Below are 22,378 nucleotides of genomic sequence, written 5' to 3'. Positions count from 1 at the left end.
TCTTATTGTTTCGTTCTTTTTCTTGGTTCTTAACTTTTGTTCAGTTCGAATTCTGAGAATCTTTGTTCTTAAAAAGAAGAAGCAATAAAAAAAAATGGCGGGGAAAGGAAAACCTTATTTCTGGATCATTGCTTATTTCAGTTAGAACATTAATAATGGAAACTTTAATGCAATTAATATCGGGAATTCGTATTTCAAGATGACTTTTTGTTAGCTGGAAAAAAAAGTTTTCTTTTCGTTTCTTTTCCCTATTTTATCTATAAATTAGATATTTAATAACATTATTTGTTTCCCTTCATTTTATTTTGGTTTGTTAACAGATCATACTGAATAAGAAATGACTTTTCATTCGCTGTACTTCATTGGCTTTTTCATATAATCGAAAGAGCCCAGTTTTGTTTTGCGTTTTTTTTATTGTACAGTACCTTATTTTAAATGGGGAAAAAAAATAAAACATGTTCCATGAAAAATTTCCAAATAAATTAGATTTGTTTTTTAATACTATCGTCTATTTCTACAAGATTGAATTATTAAGAAAAAGTAGAAAAATCTCTTTCTTTGTCATAATTTGTATAATCTCTCAACGAAAAAAAGAAAAAAGAATTCAATTTAAATAAATTCGAAATCATATCATATAACCTAAAGCAGATAGTTTTGGAAAATATTAATTTTTTAAGGAAAGACAATTATAATGAAATGTATAAACTTTTTTTAAGATATCTAAAAAGTTATTAAGTTTTTTTTAAAGGAGAAAAGCTTCAGACATATTAGCAAATTCTTCTTAAAACAATAGAGCATAAATATAATTGAATTATTTAATTTTTAAAAGATCATAAAAACTTCGCATTTCGAAATTACCTCAAGCTTTAATAGAATTCATGATAAGCCAGATTAGTTTTTCAAAGGATTTTTTTTTTTTTTTAAGTATTGCTAAATCATATCGTTTTCGTTTATAAACTTTTTCTTCCATGAAAGCTTATTAAACTTAAAAATTTGTTTCAATTATTTGCCTCAAAAAGAATGATTTTTTAGTATCTTTTGAAAATAATTTGGTTTTTAAAGAATTTCGTGCTATTTTTAATTTAAATATTCCTAAGGATATGGAGAAAAAAAACGCAATGATATTCAAAAAATTTTAAAGGAATTTCATTATAACATAACATTTCGATAAAATATGATGTGGGCGAAACGTTTTAAGAAAACCATAACTTATGGTTTTCGTATTTTTGACGTCTTTCGTCGCATAATCTAAATAACTTTCAAAAGAAGTCGAATACTGATTTTATAAATAGATAGCTTTTATTCATATAAATTCTAATTGCGTTTTGTTACATTCCTTTAACTAATGAATTCAATATATTTTATTTCATTGAAAATAATATGATAAAGATGCCTAAAATAATGTTATAAAATAATTATGCTTTATGGATTTTGAAATCATTTTCCTGTTATAAATTAAAACTTTTGGTGCCAAGTCTACAAGTAAAAAATCGCAACTTTAGCCCAATATCATGATAACATTCCACCATTTTATTTTATTTATTTTTTGACCTAAAAATCTGAAAATGTTTTTTTAAAAAAGCAGAAGTTTTACTAAATAACATCCGAGAAAATAAAACGGATGATAACATTAAGGTTTTAAAAATAGCATCCGAGCATGTTTTTAAAATCTTCAAATTTTAGATTTTATAATTTTCTATACATAAAAACTGTATACCTTATTTCTGACCATTTCATTTCTCATTAGATAATAGCAATAATTAAAATTAATAATTGTCTTTGTGTAATTTCATAAGAACGAAAAGTTTTGACTTAACGTTACTTTATTATCCATAACATGCTGACTCCAAAAAATTGATTTATAAAATATAGAAATCTTTAATTTTTGTTGACCCCTGTTATTGAACAAAGCAAAGTTCACCAAGATGCCCCAATTATACTAAAAATAACAAAATGTTCAGATCTTTTTGCACACTAAAAAGAAAAAAATGTTCAAAATTACTAAAATATGGTAAACTTTGTCGTGTGGAAGCACCAAAAAGTACAGTAATTTTAATCGAAGGGTTTTGTTAAAATTAACAATCAAGTATTGCTTTATAATATGTGATGAAATTTCGGATCTTTATTGTGGCATAAAAGATTAGATTAGATTAGAAGAATTTTAGATCAGGGCATAAGAACAACCCGTTCGGTCAAATTTAGTTTTCAGTTTTGTATTTTTTACTATACGTGTTGTAATAAGAACTATAATTTTGAAAACCAGAATATCCGATAAACCGTTACCGAGAAATTACCAAATAAATTATTTAAATACCATATTTTTTTATTTTATTTTCTACTAAAAATGCCCTCACCATACAGTACGGTAATTTTATCAGAATTTTTTGCTCCATGTAAATTTAAATACAAATCTTTTGCTGTTGAATAAAGTGTGCTAAGGTACCCGAATTCTCAAGTGATACAAATAATATCAAATTCTTGAAATCGCTTTCTACGAGTATTTTTCAACATAAAACTTTTAATATTAAAAAATATGAAAGTACTTTTAAGGAAAACAGTATTATAAACAATTTGTAGATAACTTGATTTACTACCCTACCTACTTTAGTAACTTGTGCTTAAATGAATAAGGAACAGAAAACTACAAGGGTCAACGTTTTTAACGGAACCGTTGATAAAAGCTTTGAGATGCTAAAGATATTTTTTCATTTATGTATTTCGCAGGTTGTTTGAGTTAACATCAATAAAAGAGATAAGAAATAAATAAAAATGCAGCTAATACATTGATTATTGATCTTAAGGAAGTAAAACTTTGAAAATTAGAATATCTTTCAAACAAATACAAAATTCGCTTGGAATTTTACAACTTTTTTTTTTCTGTATAAATCTCCGTTCATTTTAATTTATTTCAAATGCAATGATTTGATGGCTTATGAAAACTACTCAAGTTATTTTAAATTATACTTTGAAAGATATTTTTTTAACAAAAAAAATATCATTAATTGTAAATCGTTGAGGAAAAAGATGGAAAATTGATATAAACTGTCGCTTGAATGATTCAACATTTGAGATAAAAATTAAAGTTAATTTTTATTTCGTAATAGGTTTCTTCAATTTTTAATTTTTTGAATTAAAATCTTCCTTTTTTAAGGAGAATATTTGAACTTGATTTTAACCTTTCATTATCCCATTTCCTTTAATTTAAAAAAATTACTAAAAGTTTAACTAAAATATTTTTCTAAAAGAATTCGTCTGTTTTCTTTAGAAATGAACTTACTCCTTAATAATAAAGTATTTCTATTGTTTGTTTTTTTGTTTTTTTCCGACTGTAATAAAAAAAAACCAGAACAAAAATGAATCAATCAAAATAAACCCAGTTTAAAATATCTTGATTAGAATACCGGTTCTTCAACCATATGATTGCGAAATACTTACGCACAAAGCATTAACTTTATGTTGCATTAGCTTTTAGAGGCAAATCGACGTGAAATATCATTTCTTATATAAGAAACTTATATAAACGAGAAAAATACGGTGATTTTCAGATCAACATGCACATTGAGGAAATAAGCTTTCCCTAATTATAAAATGCGTTTTTTTTTTTATGAAAAAAATAGATAAAACGTTTTTTGTATTTCCACACTGAGCAAAGAAAAGTATGGTCAAACAGGAAAAATTTACCGTGCTTCTAGTTCCATGGAAATGCCAAAATTTTGGTAATTTTTACCGAAGTGCTTTGGTAGTAATTTTGAAAAAATTAACGGCAAAGTATGATTCCATAATATGTGATAAAGTTAGATAAATGTTGTAAAACTTTTAGCATAATTCCATATATTCCGTTAAATTTACTTTTTAGTTTTATATTTTTTAACTAAATGCGTGGTAATACGAACTATAATTTTGAAAATCAGAATTTTTGATAAACCGTTACTATATGAACTGAAAAATTACCAAGTGAATAGTTTAAATATACTATATTTCGGTTTTATTAACCACAATTGCGTTGTTTTTTTTAAACCAGAAATTTCATTACCATACAGAACGGTAATTTGAAAAGATTTTTTTTAAGTATAAATGCGATAACTTAGTCAATTATCCATCAAATTTACAAAATTTTAAGAACATTTATAATAAATGACGTAGCTTCCATTCCAGGAAATATTAAATGTCCCGTCGATGGGTCTTTTTTTTTTGTTTTTTTTTTTTTAATTATTAAATTTCGAACTTAAACTGTGTAAACGTTTTACTTTATCACTTAATTTGTCTAAAACTAGTAAACTATTAAATAAAATTTTTAAAAAATATAGAAACAAAAACTCTTTCTGAAACGGAAACTACTTTTTGCTTTACACAGGCTGTTAAATCGGCTAAACAAACGGCTAAAAACTTATGAGTCTTTGCGCCTGTAGGCATGAGAAATGCAGTTTTGAGAAGTTATCATAAAGACCTCCTTCTATCAAAACTTACTCCGCCAGGATTTTGCGAATTTTTTTCTCTCATTTATATTAGTTTCAACCCATACTTTTTCCATAATGTTTTCAAATATGTATACTAATTATAAGTGTTAAAATTTAAAAAAAAAAATCAAAAAATATTAAATTTTTGAATATTTTACAATGATGTTTTCTTTCAATTGTTTTGATTAATGTGATTGTTTTAGCAATTTATTATTATTATTTTTTATTTTCAGCACAAAATTCTTATTACTTTGATGAATTGTAACTCGAAGTCTTTCTTAATTTATAAACTATAATATTTTTTATTAGTTTTTTTTTCAAAACTGATAGTGACATTTAATTTCTTCAATCCTTTTAAGTTATTTAAATTTTTACAGTCAATCTCTTCATGAATTTTCACGTACTTGAAACTTTTCTTTGGTCTTGCTTCTTACTTTCATAACGATTTATAATTTTTTTTCGTCCTTCTTATGTTTTGTTATTCTTAAATCTTAATCTTTATGCTATGTTTTCATTAATCTTTATGTGTTTCTTAAACCTGCTTCAATCTTTGAATCTTAAGTTAAAATTTCCAATTTATCCCACTATTATAAATATTAAATTACAATTTTTATTTAACACCATTAACCAAACTATAAGGCAAAGCTCCCAATTTATTAGCTAACAGTAGACAGCTTCCTTTAATTTGTTTAAACTATAATAAAGCCAGTTTTCTACATCAATTTTAATTAAAATAGCAGCTTTTTTTTAACTTTAAAAAAAACGGAAATTACGACATTGTCGCTTATTTCAGGCGAATGGCACATGCTACTAATTACTTTTAACGTTTTAAACAAACACAAAGAAAGAAAATTCGCTTTAGAATCACTTGTTCTTTCGAAGAAAAAAAATGTTATTCCATCATGAATAATCAAAACAAAATGCAAAACAAATGCATGCCATCAAAACATAATGCGTAAAATATTAGTACAACTATGAGAACTTACAGTATTTAAATAACACGTAGATTCAAGTGAGTTCAATATCATTTGGATTTATTAAATCGGTGAAATGTTTACAGGAAGAAAGTTGTAACTCGAGTATGTTACTCATCTTAAATTTTAAGTTATTATGTATCTACTTGTCACAGATCAATTCAATCTAGTAGATAAACTAGTACCGTTTATACGCGTATAGATTAAAGTAGAAATTTCAAACAAATATCCTCTTAAAAAAAAGAAAAAATAGGACTACCAAATGTATGTAAATTAAACTCATTAAAAATTTATTTTGATTGGGGAAAAAAAAAACTACAAACCTCAACGAGCATTTCTAAATTTAATCGCAATTCGAAAAAATTCTTGATGCCAAAAAGTATTTAGTCAATCTATTGAATAAGTTTATTAAGGATGAGGAAGTTAGTTTTTCACTGGAAAAAAGTAAATATATTAACGAACTACAATTCTTTATATATGTTCCTTATTTATTACGTTTATATAACCGAATTAAAATAAAATGGCTAAATCTTCGAAAACTGATATTTCAGACATTTTTAGCAATGAACATTCGAATTAGTGAAAAGAACAGAAAATCTACTTAAACACAATGATGATTGGTATTTTTAATCAATGGATGCTGAGTTTTGCCATGATTTCTAAACTCAATAGGGTAGTTTTCACTATATATAAAATAAGTGCTTCTCTTAAGCAAAAAATCACCTCTTTTCCTAAATAAAATGGTGAATATTTTTAAGGTTTGATAACATAATACATACTTTTTTTAATATCATATATTATGTTCTGCTTCTAATAGAAAAATTTTTTTATTTATAAAGTATCATGTTATTTTTAGGTGTAGCTAAAAGGCCTGCCTTTCTTTTTTTAGATATTCAACTTATAAAAATTTTAGACAACTGAACAAAAATTATAACATAATATAAGTTTTATAATGGAAATATATTGTGCTTAAATCATTAAACATCGCCAGGAATGTAATTAATAAAATTTTAAAAAATACGCCAGAAGAAAAATTGGAAACAAATGGGATTCAAAATGTGGAAAATGTTTAATATCCGTTTTTGCTCATTTTGTATTTTAGTATTTTACTGATGCTAAAATATATGATCCATTCGGGAGAAATATCTATGCAAAAGTTAAAAATAAATAAATAAATAATTAATTATCAACCAAAAAAAAAAAAGAAAGAAACTAAGTAAACAGAAAAGAAATCAATGGCTTTTAAAACACAGCATGTAATTGTTTCCTAAAAAGTTTAATCCTTGAAACATAAAAAAAAGCATTGAAACTAAGAATGTTCCTAATAATCTTAAATTCTCTTTTAATGGTCCTAAAAAGTATTTCATGCCATTTCAATTTTAAAAAATTAGGATCAAAAAGAGAAAGGGAAAAATATCAAACTAGAAAATAATATTGAGTATCTATTCCCAACAAAACTTATTCAAACGTGTAGCTTGACGAGGTGCTTTAATTTACGATTATTTACTTAATTCATGCCATAAAATACTATGAAACCCTAACGAAAAATAAAAAAGCGGAAAAGCTTTGTAGAAATTCACTATCAATGAAAGAGATTTAAAATATTTAAAGAGAAATGCAAAAAGAAACTTACCTCGTCCACTTCGACCCACGAACCTCAAGTCATTGAACTTGGCCACTTGGTTCTTGATCACTGCAGTGGCATTTCTCAGTTCAGCACTATAGTTCTCATCATTCCCTGCCTTTATGCTGACCACTGTCCCATCAGCAACTTCGCCCAAGCAAACTACTTTGAAAGCGATAGGTAATGTCTTGTTTGATCTCCAATGACTAGGCAATGAGGAACACACAACACAGGGACTTCCAGTCTTGACCAGTTCATTAGGATGGTCATTCATAACTTCATTCAGCATTCTCTCGCCGGGGAAGAGAAAACCATTTGTGGTATTCGTTTGGTCAGGACTGTTCGTACTGACCGGTGGACTACTCACTGAATCTGCTGGTAAATGCATGTTTAGATTATTGTTGACAAAATCCTAATATTGAGAAATCATCAGGAGTCCATGACGGATTAAACGGGGAAAAAATGGACAAACAGTTCGTTAGTAGATTCCAGTTTCAGTATATCAACAAAATTAGTTGGCTAGTTACAGTATCTACTTTTTGAAATTCCACACAGTTAGTGGACTGATTTCAAACAGTTGGACTTTTGTCTTCAAATTAATTAAGTCTTGATTTTATCCTGCGTGGTAGTCACGTGGCTATCTTTGTTTTGATCAAAGATTTAGAATATCTTCATTGATGACAGAAAGCGTTGCCGTATACTCATATAAATAGTTATATAAAGAATTTTTGTTCTGTGAATAAGATATGAGTATGCATTAAATAAAAGAAGGGTTTTAATTAGTTTTGTTGAAATAGGTCCCAATGAGAAGCTAAAGATAACTTGTGGTTTAGTGAATCCGACAACACGACTTCTTCTCACAACAGTCAACTAGGAACTGAGTGAGGCTGCAGCGGATGCTATATAACAAAGAGAAGGGAGAGTTTGAAAGGATGGCCAAGAGCAAAGAGGGGGGAACGCAACTTGGGGAGAGTGGGTAGACCACGTGACTTTTCCCTCTAAACCACCACTCCCCTGTGTGGTTCACCGGCGTGTATCCCTCCGCTGGGACCGTAACACCACGCCTGTCTTCGCGACTGTCAAACCGGCTGCCGCAGATTACCGGGAGTTCACCACTCCCCCGATGTCCCGTGACTCCTCCCTCTCGCTATTCCCCCTTCTTCCCCCTACCAGAGATCGATAGAGTTTACCGACAGAGCGTTTTAACGCGACCCCCACCTTACGCCACCCCATGTGTGGTACTTATACTAACTCCACTCTATCTTTTTCATTCATGCATGTCTAGAAGGGTGACCAGCAGCGGGATCTAGTTCGATTTTCGACTTGCGCGCGCTTTTCGTTCAGAGTGGTCAGTCTCCTTGGACGTAGTTCTTTTTGAGCGCGTGGCCGGAAATAAAAGTTTAAAGAGAAAAGTTTCAAACTTAACTTCGACGGTCTTGCGCAGATGGGAGAAGATAACAAATACTGATGTGAAAAATTGCTTTCTTCTGTTATCGTCTGCGCGTATGTAAATCAGACGATTTTGGACTGAAACTATCATTTTATAAATTATTATCATTGTATATTTCGTATTTGATATCTAAACAAAACTCATAAAATTGATTTTTTTTTTAATTATTTTTAATTTTATTTCCAAAGACAGTATCTCATAAAAAAAAAATTTTTTTTTGAAGTCACAGATGCTTGTCGTGTTTCAAATAACTGATTTACTCGTGATTAATATTAAACTTCCTGTACAAGAATTCAAATTTTGTGATTTGAAAACAAATTATAGTCGTTTATAAATAAATAACATTAATTCATTTTCTTCAGATCTATAAAGAAGAAGAAAAAAAGGTTATGGAAGAAAAAAGATGTTATGTGAATAGATCAATGATGTTTCTGTTATAGTTTTCTTGGAAGATGTTAAATTTTATTAATATTTCCTTCCAATTCCTTATAAATTGTATGAAACCAAGTTTTATGAAGTAGGAAAATATTTTGAAAATACATAATTCGAAAATTATTTTTCCGAGAATCTTTGGAGTAAAAATTAAGAGGGGGAGAATCACATAATTCGAAATTATTTCAATATAAATTTTAGTGAATAAAAAAGCATACATTCAAGACTATTATAATGTTCGAGAATAAAAATACATAATTCAACATTATTTCAGAATGAATTTTTGGAGATAAAATTCAAAATTCTTTTGAAAAGAATATTTGTTATAAAAATTTCAAAAATTAAATTTTATTTCAATATGAATCTTCGAGAAGAAAAAAAATTTCATATTATTAATAATATCCTCAATTTTATAGTTACTTTAGATTATTAAATAATGCAAAATCTACAATATTTATTATCCATTGCCATTATTTTCTAATTTAGTTTCGCTATTGAAAATTCATTTTATTAATGAAACCTATATGATAGATTAAGCATATTAGAAACTCTTTTTTTTTCCCCAATAAACCATATTTTTCTGCCCTACTAATGTCTCTTTATTTTAGATAACAACAAGCCTTATGTTTTTCCTTGAATGATCAACAATTTCCAGACACAAATCCTATCAGAATTATAAATTTCAATCAATGAATATACCTTTTTTTAAAAAAATTATGAGACTAAATACTTAACAACGTATCATATTATATTATTAAGCCATCTTATTTAAATTTAACATAGATTTATTAGAAAAACCATATTTTTCTGCCCTACTAATGTCTCTTTATTTTAGATAACAACAAGCCTTATGTTTCTTCTTGAATGATCAACAATTTCCAGACACAAATCCTATCAGAATTATAAATTTCAATCAATGAATATACTTTTTTTTAAAAAAAAATTATGAGACTAAATACTTAACAACGTATCATATTATATTATTAAGCCATCTTATTTAAATTTAACATAGATTTATTAGAAAAACCATATTTTTCTGCCCTACTAATGTCTCTTTATTTTAGATAACAACAAGCCTTATGTTTCTTCTTGAATGATCAACAATTTCCAGACACAAATCCTATCAGAATTATAAATTTCAATCAATGAATATACTTTTTTTTAAAAAAAAATTATGAGACTAAATACTTAACAACGTATCATATTATATTATTAAGCCATCTTATTTAAATTTAACATAGATTTATTAGAAAAACCATATTTTTCTGCCCTACTAATGTCTCTTTATTTTAGATAACAACAAGCCTTATGTTTCTTCTTGAATGATCAACAATTTCCAGACACAAATCCTATCAGAATTATAAATTTCAATCAATGAATATACTTTTTTTTAAAAAAAAATTATGAGACTAAATACTTAACAACGTATCATATTATATTATTAAGCCATCTTATTTAAATTTAACATAGATTTATTAGAAAAACCATATTTTTCTGCCCTACTAATGTCTCTTTATTTTAGATAACAACAAGCCTTATGTTTCTTCTTGAATGATCAACAATTTCCAGACACAAATCCTATCAGAATTATAAATTTCAATCAATGAATATACTTTTTTTTAAAAAAAAATTATGAGACTAAATACTTAACAACGTATCATATTATATTATTAAGCCATCTTATTTAAATTTAACATAGATTTATTAGAAAAACCATATTTTTCTGCCCTACTAATGTCTCTTTATTTTAGATAACAACAAGCCTTATGTTTCTTCTTGAATGATCAACAATTTCCAGACACAATTCCTATCAGAATTATAAATTTCAATCAATGAATATACTTTTTTTTTAAAAAAATTATGAGACTAAATACTTAACAACGTATCATATTATATTATTAAGCCATCATATTTAAATTTGGCATAGATTTATTAGAAAAAAAATTTAAATATTTAATGACAAATTGGAGCAAATTAAGTAAATAACTCAAAAATTTAATTTTGTCTTGATTCTGTTTTATTGTACATGTGCAATAAAATGCATCAGTATTGTAAATATATATCAGTAATATAGCCCATTGGAAAATATATATTGCTCCATGATCTATTCAATTAGTTCACAAAAAATCATGCACATTTGCGGATTAAAAGCAAATGACTCAGTAAATTGAATAAAAACTAATTTTATTAGTTTTTGTTTTGTTTTTTTACATAGTAATAAGTCTTGAAAGTAATTGGCCTTTGCTAGTTGTTAATAATGTAATATTAAAATGTAAACATCTTTCCAAAAAACAAAAGAAAAAGTTTTTAATTAAAAAAAAAATTTTGCAAATGATCCTTAGAAAAAGTACAGTGCAAAAAAATGACTTACGTAGGCCAATGTATAGATAGATATACATAGTACGTGTATACATATATAGTGTTCGACATCTGACATTTGCATAACAGTATTTCTCTGAAAATTTAGTCTGCGGTTACAAAAAGTAAATAATATTTCAACAAAATTTGAAAATTTTTCAATTCTATTGAGATTGTAATACGAGGAAAAAAAAGATAGGAAGAACGACACTGAACATATTAAAGATTTATGTTTTCTATGATAATATATAAATGTCCATTAAATAGTTAACATTAGGAGCTTTTGGAACTATAGCTTAAATATTTTTCACTTTGAGTTTAATATTTTACACTTATAGTGCAATTTGAATACTTTGCACTTAAAAAAAAAGATATTATCGAACTGCCGCTTTTCGTATTCGTTTGTTGTAATTATGCTAATTCCTCAATGAAACCACTGTAGACGTCTCCTATAAATAATACCCATATTTTGATGACAATGTAAGACTATTTTTCTCTTTGAATGCACGTTCAAATTTTCCTGGGTTTTTTTTTCGTTCCTTTTTTTTCAATTTTAGTGTATTGTTTTATGCGTAAGAATATATTTAGTCATTTTTCACATGGATTTTTTCTAATACTACAGTTTTTGATATTCCTAGCAGCCTTGTTCTAATCTATATGTTACTTTTTCACCATTGGTATTTTTTTTTTTTTAACTTCAAAGGAAATTGCATATCAATTTTGATGTATTTGTATTTCAATATAATTTAAGGAAATACAAGAAAGAAATAATGTTTCAAATTGAAAGAAGGAAATTTTCATATTCTAGAGAAATTTTTTAATGTTTTTAAGTTTATTTATAGATTTTTTTTTCTTTTTTTTATACATAACTGGTTTTTCGAAATTTTTAGGTCTCATCAAAATCCGAGCTGCAGATATATTAATATTATTATAAAGGCCAATTATTTAATTTTTTATCAAAGTTAATATGATTTTAAGTGAAATGCAGCAAATACCCTTTTTTTAAAAGAAAATTACATTTTTACATCCTCAGATAAGTAATTTCAAAATGCTGAAGAAGATAAAAATTAATGCGAAAAGTGTTTAAATTTTTCTGTGAACTTATTGATAAATGATCAAAACTACCACATATAGAATCAGTTATTTATTAAAAACAGTGTATAGTAGTATTTAAAACAAACCCACAATTACCTTAATTATTATTTTCCCCATTAAATACCATCCAGGCAAAGCCGCGCTTCTATTTCCTTTTCTTTGAAGAAAACAACGTGTGGCACTCCTTTTCTTGACCTTGGGGGTCCCTCACGCCCCCAGAGGGGTACAGAAGTGTATTGACGGGCGGCGCGTGCCACAAGGGGGTGTAATTTACAACATACTTCTCTCCCGGCATGAAGGCGTATACGAATACAGCCAAGTGTTTCTATTCAATCGTAAATCAAAATATTTGAGATCGTCTGCGCGTCTCCATTTAATTGCTTTGGGTTGTAAAAAAACCGAAAAGGGACCCGGCCGTAAAAATATTTCTGATACCATTGTGGTAAGTTGGTAAACTTGGCTGCGCACCAGGTTGAATGTACGAAAAAGTGAATATCCATTTATTTGAAATAGTTTGTGGGTAAATTGATGCATTTTAGGCGCTTGTGCTGCATTTTTATGACACCACAATTCCACATTATTGATAGGTTGCTGACCCTCAACAAATGAAGACAACTATAGAAGGACCTCAGGACGTATTTTTACTATTTGACAACTTTAAATTTCACGTATCTGTCCTGTATCATTTTCTGTTCAGTAATAATCTTTTTCGAAAATTTCTTTTTCCAGTATGATAATTTTAAAGGCGTTTAGATTTGTACAATTTTATTTATTTTAAACACTTACTTATTGTGACAGAAAACTTTGCCCTTTGACGAGGTGGGACACCGGTGTGACTTAGATATATATTTTTTTCTGACGCTCTAATTACAAGTAAAAATACATTTTGGTATTTTTTTATTATAAAAAGCAGTCAAATAGTTACTGAAAAAATTAATTAAATTCTTGGAATTATGTTTGTTCTAAAATATAAAATCCAAAATATAAAATCCAAAATAAAAAGTAATTTGATTTTTTTCTTTTCATTCGTGTTCAAAAATTCATCAATAATTGATTTTGTATTAATTTTTGACTTCTCTGCTACTAGAGAATCAAAAGTTAAGTATAGTTTAATAACATTTCTTTTTTCTTTGAATTAAACAAGTGAGAAAACTTGTAAACTATACAGATAAATTAAGTATATTCAACATTTTTTCATTATTTTCTATTTATTTTAATTTATTTTTTATTTAGTTATTTTTTTGTTCACCTTGTTTAGACTTCCTCCTTATCAAAAAATTTATGTATAACGCAGTAAGCTGAAACTGTCTTCACCCCAACAATAACCTAAATAACCCAAGGCTTATTAAATTCATTATATTCTTCTTGGCTGCTTTATTTAATTTTATTATTATTATATTATCAATTTTATATATATTATAATACAAAACTTAAATTTTTATACAACGCTAAAAAATTTATTAATTTAAAATTTTGAATAGTATTTAACAATTAACTTTTGGCCAGTTTTTACTGACCTATTAGAAAATCCCAACGTCATCAATACTGACGCTATCATACACGTCCCCTTCCCCTACCTAGATTTCTTCAGCACTAACTAGCAGACAGTACATCCCATTTTGGAAATCTATGATCGATGCAAAGACTTTGAGCAATGCAAGGAAGTTTAAAAATATTTTTTCTTAATTTAAAATTCGTATGCAGCAACTAAACAAAGGTTGCTAATGCTATACAAAGAATTAAACGTTTTAAATCGCAGTAGAGTGGACTGGGCGTAGAGTTCGAAGAACTGACAATCACTGAGTTAACAATTTCTAGAACTACTCTCCTCCAGACAGATCACAAACAAGGTTTGCTAATGTAGTTAAAGAAACGAAGTAGTAGGAACAAAGTAGTAGGTGGGTTGAGGGACAAGAATTGGACTCTGAGCAACAAGAAAAACAAAAACGAACAATTGCCTTTTTGAAATGAATTGTAATTTAGAGCACAAGAAAAATGAAGTATAATTTCTCTTTTCTTGATTTTGAAATTTCTCTGCGCTCTTCTCTCGCTTCATTTTATGAAAACTTTTCCCGTTTGCTGGGAAAACTTTCTTTTCTTGCTTACATCGCCATCTATCGGCATAATTTCACAAGGAGTGCTCTAACCTTTGATTTTTTCGCAATCTGAAAATGTAGAAACTATTGTATTTTCATATTACAAAACAAACATTAAAACAACACATTTTGCAAAAATTAAAACTACACATTTTGAAAAAACACATTTTGCAACTGCTGTTAAAAAATAAAGAAACGGTAATCGATATTATGAATAAAAAAATAATAAAATACAATAAAGCTTGAGTTTTTCTTGAATGATTTACTACAGAAGTAGAAATTGAGTTTAATACATAAAAATCTTAAATATCAAGAAAATTCGAAATAAATTAACAACTAAATCATTATATTTATGTATATTAACTGATATACCATATTAATTTATGTGCTAGTAACTAACCCATTTTATCACAGAAATCTTAACTAGAAAATATGCCCCTGGTACACCTATCACTATATTAGCTCCATTAATCATTTAATTATTGTTAATAAAAAAAATTCAAATCAGAAGTTGCGATAAAAATATGTTTATAAATAACATCTATTATTTAAAACGTCAAACATAAATAGTTTAACATAGCAGTTAAAAACTAACTGAAGAATTTTTTTTTACCAAACCTGTTTTTAATCTACTACTGAGCAATCAAATTAGTATTCAGTTGTCGTGAAATTATAAATGATAATGTGAAACATTTTTGTGAATCAGCCAAATCTTTTAAAGAAAGTTTAACTGATAAATTATCGAATTATTGCAGATATTTGCACAAACACTATGACCGCCACTCTTACTCCCCTCTCCCCTATAAGTAAAATTACGAATAAATAAATGAGCAAATCAATGAGTAAACAAATCAGTGATAAGAAAATCAATGAATCAAAAAATATGATTCAGTTAATCAGTTAATGAGTGAACTGAAAAATAAGAAAACGAATGAGTTAGTTAATCAGGAAATTAATGAATAAGTGAAAAAATTTATAAGTATACCAAATCAATATAGCAAAGAATGCATGATAAACTCTCTATTTAATTCATAAATTCGTTGGCTGACTTTCATTTGTTGATGTGATGATTTATTGAATCATTCAATTGTAAATTCCCTCTTTTTTTTTGCTTCTCATTTTTTGATATTTTTTTTTTGCTCCCTGAATCATTGACTTAATTGTATGTTTCTTCCTTAATTCTTTGTCTCGTTGGCTACTTCATTCAATGATTTATAAATTCGTAGACGAACTGATTGTAGATTTGCTCACTCATTCTACAGCTAATTTGCAAATTTTTACCATTTATTTAATGGCTGAATAATTCATTTGATTTTAGATTCATTAATTAATTAGTTTCTCCCATACATTCACTGAAACATCTTATTAGTCATTTTTTGATTTGAAAATTTAATTATTCAGTGGTACCTCCTCTGATTCTAAGATAAGTTGAAACGCTTAGTTGTTCATGCACTGATTCATTGACTTTACTGATTTGCTGATTACTGATTCATGTATTCGATGGATTTGATGATTATGTGATTTGTTGGTTTTTAACCCTCTATTTTGTCTATTCCTTGATTCATTACCTCCTCCATTATTAGATTCGCAGAATCATAAATTCTCTCGCTCATTGACTTGCTAATTTAGAAACTTAATTCTTTGTTCTTTAGCTCATACATTGACGCACTGATTTATAGATTTATCAATTCATTAAACTGCTAATCCTTGCAGTCATGGATTTTCATTTATTTTTCCAAATTTATTGATTGACTCATTTGTTGATTAACTAATTCTTATAAATTCCTTAATTCATTCACTAATTCGTTTTTGCTTTTTGTTCCATCGTTTGTTTTTATTAATTCATGAGATTTAATGGTTAGGTGATTCCTTGAATTACATAATTATTTATTAGCCGACCAGCTATACCAGCTAACTTTATTGCTTTTCCAATTCATCCATTTGCCTTAGACTTATCATTATTTGCAACTTGCTCCGAACTATTTCAGTACTTAGACTTTCAACTTTACTTCAATTTTCCCATAAATGTAGATATTGATCTCTAACAAGTAGTTAATTACTTTAATCTTGATAACAATGAACCTATAGCTTTTTAATCTGAGATTAACTTATATCATACACTGTTATATTTACTTGCAGTCACAACACTCCATTACATGCAATCGCGAGACTATGATTTTTTGACTAATTTCAATCTGAACTACAGTAATTTGTAGTCACTATTAATTGTATTCTAAATAATCATAACACATAATTTTTTGTGTACATGAACGTAACTTTTTGTAATCGCGATATAATTTTTTAACAGCGATTACTTGATTTTAATTTTTTGTAATCGCGAATACTTGAAATCATGGCTTGTTGCCATTCCTTCTTAATATGATTATAAATTACCCTGAGCGCTTATTAACGTAACTTACAATGGCTTATAAATGTGTGTGTGTTTATTTATTTTTTTTTTGCAATTATAATTACTTCTAAATTAAAATAAATCTTTTATTAGATGTTTTTTAATATTTTCTGCTCAACAGAATTTACGTGAAATTGGTTTTGAAATTATGAAAATCATTTTTCAGGTAGAAAAAAAATAAAAGCATGCTCAATTTAAAAATAAAATAAAAAATAATAAATTCAGACACCGATAATAAAATTGCCAACTATGACATTAAATGTTGAGACAAATTAAAGATATAATATTAAATTAGCACTCCTTTTCAAAGTTATGCATCGAACTGCTATTAATTAGGCAGCCCTTGCCAAATCTACTTAATATTACAAAGCAGAAATGAAACTGAACATCTTGAATAACTTTTGATCTAGCGATAAGATTTTCATGTACAAAGACTCGATGGTTATAAAAGGAATAAATGTGCTATAAAACTAGCGCACGCGATATTTTAAGTTACAAAATCAGACACAAAAACACATTTTCTCTGAAAAAACATGCTTTTTTTTTTTTTGGACGTATTAGGATTCCTTACCCTAATAATATAAGGGGGAAAGTACCCGCAAACTGGGAAATATGATCCTAACAGTTTGGTCAGGATAGTAGTCCAAATTTGGGTATTTTTACTTTTATATATAATTCAAATTCATTTAATTCAAATTCAATAATTCAAAATATACTTTTATATTTTGAATTATATTTCATTTAATAATAGTGGAAAGAGTTTTGAATTGTAAGGTATACAAATTAAACATCATTTCAAATAATGTAATTTTCTGTGGCAAAATGCAAAATTTGCAAGAAATTGGTTGAGTAGTTCCTGAGAAATCAAATTTTAAACAGTCGTATATTTAAAATTCGAAAATGACATTGATTTTGCATTTTTATAAAGCTTTCAGCAGTTTAATCAGTAAAGTGAAAATTTGATTAATTCAAAAAAACTATTGATTATCATATAATATAATAAGAAATATAAGCAGAAGATTTTTTTGAAAAGGGGAAAGGTTTTTTTATTTTTTACAGGAATTATTTTGACTTTTTTCTTTACCAGAATTTAAAAATGATGAGTCAATAAGACAGCTTCAAAATTTCTTTGTTCTAATTGAAAAACGTTCTCATAATAAAAGAGTAAAAAAAAATTAGCTACGCGCGCTGGAACCATAAAAAAAGGTCAAAATGTAAAAATATTCTGCGTACCTTCGACTGGAGAATTTCATTTGTGTCGGTAAGCAGTTAACCTAGTGATGTAAATCGAAAAATGACTACTAAAAAAAGTTTTTTCGTTTTTTTTTTTTTCTTTTTTTGTCACCAACCACAATCCTTTAATCACAGAAAAAAAGAAAAAAAATTGTGTTGGTTTTTCAAGAATTTGTGGAATTCGAAAATGTTGGTCGTCTTTGACAGTCATTAAATTATATAGTTCTTGTAACAAAATTCTGATTCAATGAAAGGAAAAAGAAATAACTCTGCCTATTTACAGCAGAAAAGTTTAAAAAAAAACAAAATCTAAAGGCATTCTGCATGTATTACATACCGAAATTTAGTTGTTTTGGTAAACGTTGTTACAATTTAACTATAGAGTGCACACAGTTGTCTGATATGTTAGAAAGATAGTCAAATGTCTGGAAAAAAAGTTAATGAAAAACACTTTTTTTGGTGATACTTATTATTTGATTAACAATTTTATCACAAAGATAACATTTTATCTTGGTTTTTTATTTAAAGTAACAGTCTGAATATCATCCTGTATTATGGCAAAAAGCAGATATTAACTTTTTTCGGAATTATGACTTTTTCTTGTTAAAATATAATGTTTAAAGAACGTAAATATTTAAGTAGTATGTATAGATTTATCTAACTGTTTCTCTAGAAACTTCGTGGAATTCTGAAAAGTTTTTCATTTTTTAAAGCTGAAAATTCGTGAGCATCGTTGTAAAAAAACGTTCGAATAATTAAAAAAACACGAAAAACAACAACAAAAAAAACAGATGCTTATTAATTTTTTTCTTTTTAGCGTTTGAGTATTTTAGTCGGGCTGGTAAACCTTGTAACATTTCAAGAAAAAGGTGGTGAGTGTCTACTGGGGACTAATTTGGAAGTTAATAAGGATCAATTTTTCTAAAATTTTATCTTAAAGAAAATACGTATTTTATTGCAAGCATACAAACTTTTCTGCAAAACGAGAAGAAGTTTTTAATAGTTCCGCAAATAAATAGTGTTTTCTAATAGTGATTGACTGAACAACAGTGATTTTCAATCGCTTGGTATTTTTTCTATGAAATATAGTAAACCAACTAAAATTTTTAGATAACAATATTTTTATAGCCGAAATAATATCATAAATAGATTCATAAATCCGACAGCATTACTCTTTTTGATTAATTTTCCATTGCCTGTATCATATTAAAACGTATTGTTTAAGTCAGTGGCATTAAACCAAGAGTGAGGCTAAATAATTTCAGATAGACCCTCTTTCCATTTTTTCCATACCATTTTTTAAAGCCACTGTTACCGTTAATTGAGTCTTAAAATAAGAGATTTTGTTATCAGGGAAGAAACGCATGGAGTTATCAGAAGGTAACGTCACGTAAAAAGAAAAAAAAAATGCTTTCAATTATTTTTACTTTTTGAATATCTCTCACTCATGCATGAATTTCTTCAAGACAACCTGAAAACTTAACAAAATATTCAGTGGATTGCCTCTTTCTTTTCAATCACTTCTTCAACGGGATAAAAACCAGAATCTACCACCTTTTGTAATACTTCTTTTTAAAAAGTACCTTTAATTTCTTACATAGCAAGTCTTTTAACATATTAACAATTGGAATTCTATAAATGACTTCAACAATTAATATTTTTCGACCTTAGTTGTGCTCATGTAGTTTTTTCAAAATAATGCATACTCGAAAATTTATCCGTATAATTTTTCTAATATCTTCTCAGAATTGCTTTTGTTAAAGGAAGCTGATTCCATTTTAATACTACGATGTTGAGCGCAATTATAGCTCTATGATAATTGATCAATGACATCAATATAAATGCTTTTTTTTTTTTTTTTTTTTACCAAAACAGGTTTAAAAATTTTGTTTTTTTTAATTCTAAGTCAGATGATGATTCTTAAAATAGCATGTCTTTTGGAATCTTTTTACTGTTTATTATGTATTCGCAGAATGCCCGTTCTTCGTACGGGGTGGGGGAAAAAACACATCAATAAATCTGTTCTGAACAAAACTACAAAATCATGTTCAAAATTTGCAGACAGATACCGTCACAAATAATAAAGTTAAAATAATTCCAATGTTTTTTATTTATTATTTGTTGACTTTCTCAGTTGCTTTACATTGTTAGATTAAGCAAAGCAATTTTTTAGTAGTTCATCTCATCAAAATAAAGGCTAACTGCATTCAGCATCATCTAGCAGCATAATGATATAAATAGAATTTAAAATTTGCCACAGTCAAGCTACTCTCTCCTGTACATATCTATCTGTATAATAAATCAATCATAAAAATGCACAGGATTGTTGTTGCTGTAATCAGCACCAAATTTTCTCTAAAATACATTGTACCTATATAAGAGTATATTTGGTATCGATCAAAACTTCACCTATTAATGCCAGTAGTGCCTATAACCGAAATTAAGCATCATTCGTGTAACAATAGTATGTCAACGGCAGCACGGCTTTTTACGGTACCCTGCAATGAATATTCTCCATTAATTTTTCTTTTTAGTCCATAGCATTTTTTTTGTCATTTAGTAATTATTATCAAAATTAATTAAGCATCATTGACATCAATAATAGTTTGCTGATTTTTTAAGCTCTCTTAAACGAACTGAGTAACATTTCTTCAAAAATTTTGCTTTTTAGTATATAGAGTATTATTATACTTTAATTAGTAATCTGCCAAAATCAATTTTTCTCGACGTCAATAATAATATTGATGTTTTTAATGCTTATTCCTCTGCGAATCAGTTCTATTTTCTAATAATTTCCAACAATTTTTCCTTTAATTTTGTCTTTCGGATCAAAACTTTTTTATTGCAATTACCGTCGATTTTAAATGATAATTTGATGGTGTAGTTTGCTTATGCGCAATAAACAACTTTTTTATTAGAGCTATAAGTATTCTTTAAAATATTTGAAAAAACTGAATCATCCATAGCTTATTTTAAAGCACGAGGCTTCCAGTAAGTCAGTGAGAAAATGTAATTTTTTAAATGTCTCTGAATTTAAAATATAATTGAAAAGAAAAATCAAAAACCGGGCAACGTAATTCGTTTATAATTTTACTTATTTAGATTCACTTTAAATCTCGTATTTTTAGAGTTTACGATAAATCCGCAATTTGGTATATAGACAGACACACACAAATTTTAAATTTTAATTTATGTATAGAATATTTGTTACCCTTCTTGGTGGCTTTAACATATTAGATTGATTAAAACGTATTTTTAATAGCTTATCCCACCAATATTACAACTGCATTATATATATATATATATATATATATATATATATATAGAAATAAATGTTTTTACTTATCTTGCCTTCATTAACTAACTTTAATTTAAAAGTAATAGCGATGTACAGTACACAAAGAAATAAACCTGCCACCCTGAATAACTTTTGATCCTTCTTATTGGCCAGGAAATAAATGACCCAATTTTCTCACATTAAGATTCAGATTTCTTTTTTTATCAAAGTTAAATTAATAAAAGTTATAAAAGTATTATTTATCTATAGAATATTTCATTTAGTCTGATTTAAAAGTATTAATCTGTAATAATTATTTATCTTTTTTTTTCATTTTCTCTGCTACATTTACATTTTTGATTATTCTATATTAAAAGCTAAAACGAGCTGTATGCGGTCTTTCTTTAATTGCCTTCATATTACTTCATTGCGCAACATTTTATGATTCACATTATAAACTTATGAATCATTTCAGAAATATTAAACATTAAATATAAGATACCCCGATTTTACCCCGATAATATCGAACACAAAAATCTGTGAATGTGTTAATTCAATAAAAAATTTAACATTAACCTCGTTTAAAATATTTTGAGATCTATAAAATATTTTAATTTAGATATAGAAATCTGTTTATCATCCAAAAAAATAAATAAAATGCTTAAAGGTAATTCTAGGGGTTGGCTGACGGAGCGAGCAGGAGGCAGTGCTTTTTAGTATCTACGTAAATACGAGTGTTTATTTTGAGTCGTGGCTCAAAAATGTAGAGTATTCCATTAAACACCACAATTCACGCATTCTCTGCCTATCTTTTTATGAGAAAGGAATACTAGACAATAGAAAGCACAACTGTCGTATTGAAAGTCATTGAAAATCCATCAAAAAAAGAGAACGATTTCAAAAATACCCCCCAAGTTGTTGAAAATATCTAATTAAATGCATTAAATATAAGTTTCAACAGAAATTCTGTTC

At 27.2% G+C, this 22,378-nt stretch overlaps 1 protein-coding gene across 1 annotated transcript in view; it reads right to left on the bottom strand.

Annotated features, from left to right (window-relative positions):
* LOC107449413 (runt-related transcription factor 1) overlaps nucleotides 1–8,127 on the bottom strand; it is a 38,495-nt gene extending 30,368 nt beyond the window's left edge. Inside the window, exon 1 of the mRNA XM_016064933.4 lies at nucleotides 7,065–8,127. Coding sequence (XP_015920419.1) covers nucleotides 7,065–7,443 — 379 coding nt within the window. The 5' untranslated portion in view covers nucleotides 7,444–8,127. The remainder of the gene's footprint in view (nucleotides 1–7,064) is intronic.
* Between the last annotated feature and the right edge of the window lie 14,251 nt (nucleotides 8,128–22,378).

Source organism: Parasteatoda tepidariorum, chromosome 4, assembly GCF_043381705.1.
Source record: "Parasteatoda tepidariorum isolate YZ-2023 chromosome 4, CAS_Ptep_4.0, whole genome shotgun sequence".
NCBI lineage: Eukaryota > Metazoa > Arthropoda > Arachnida > Araneae > Theridiidae > Parasteatoda > Parasteatoda tepidariorum.
The sequence above is the reverse complement of the archived record's forward strand: the minus strand, read 5'-3'. Positions and strand labels throughout refer to the sequence as shown.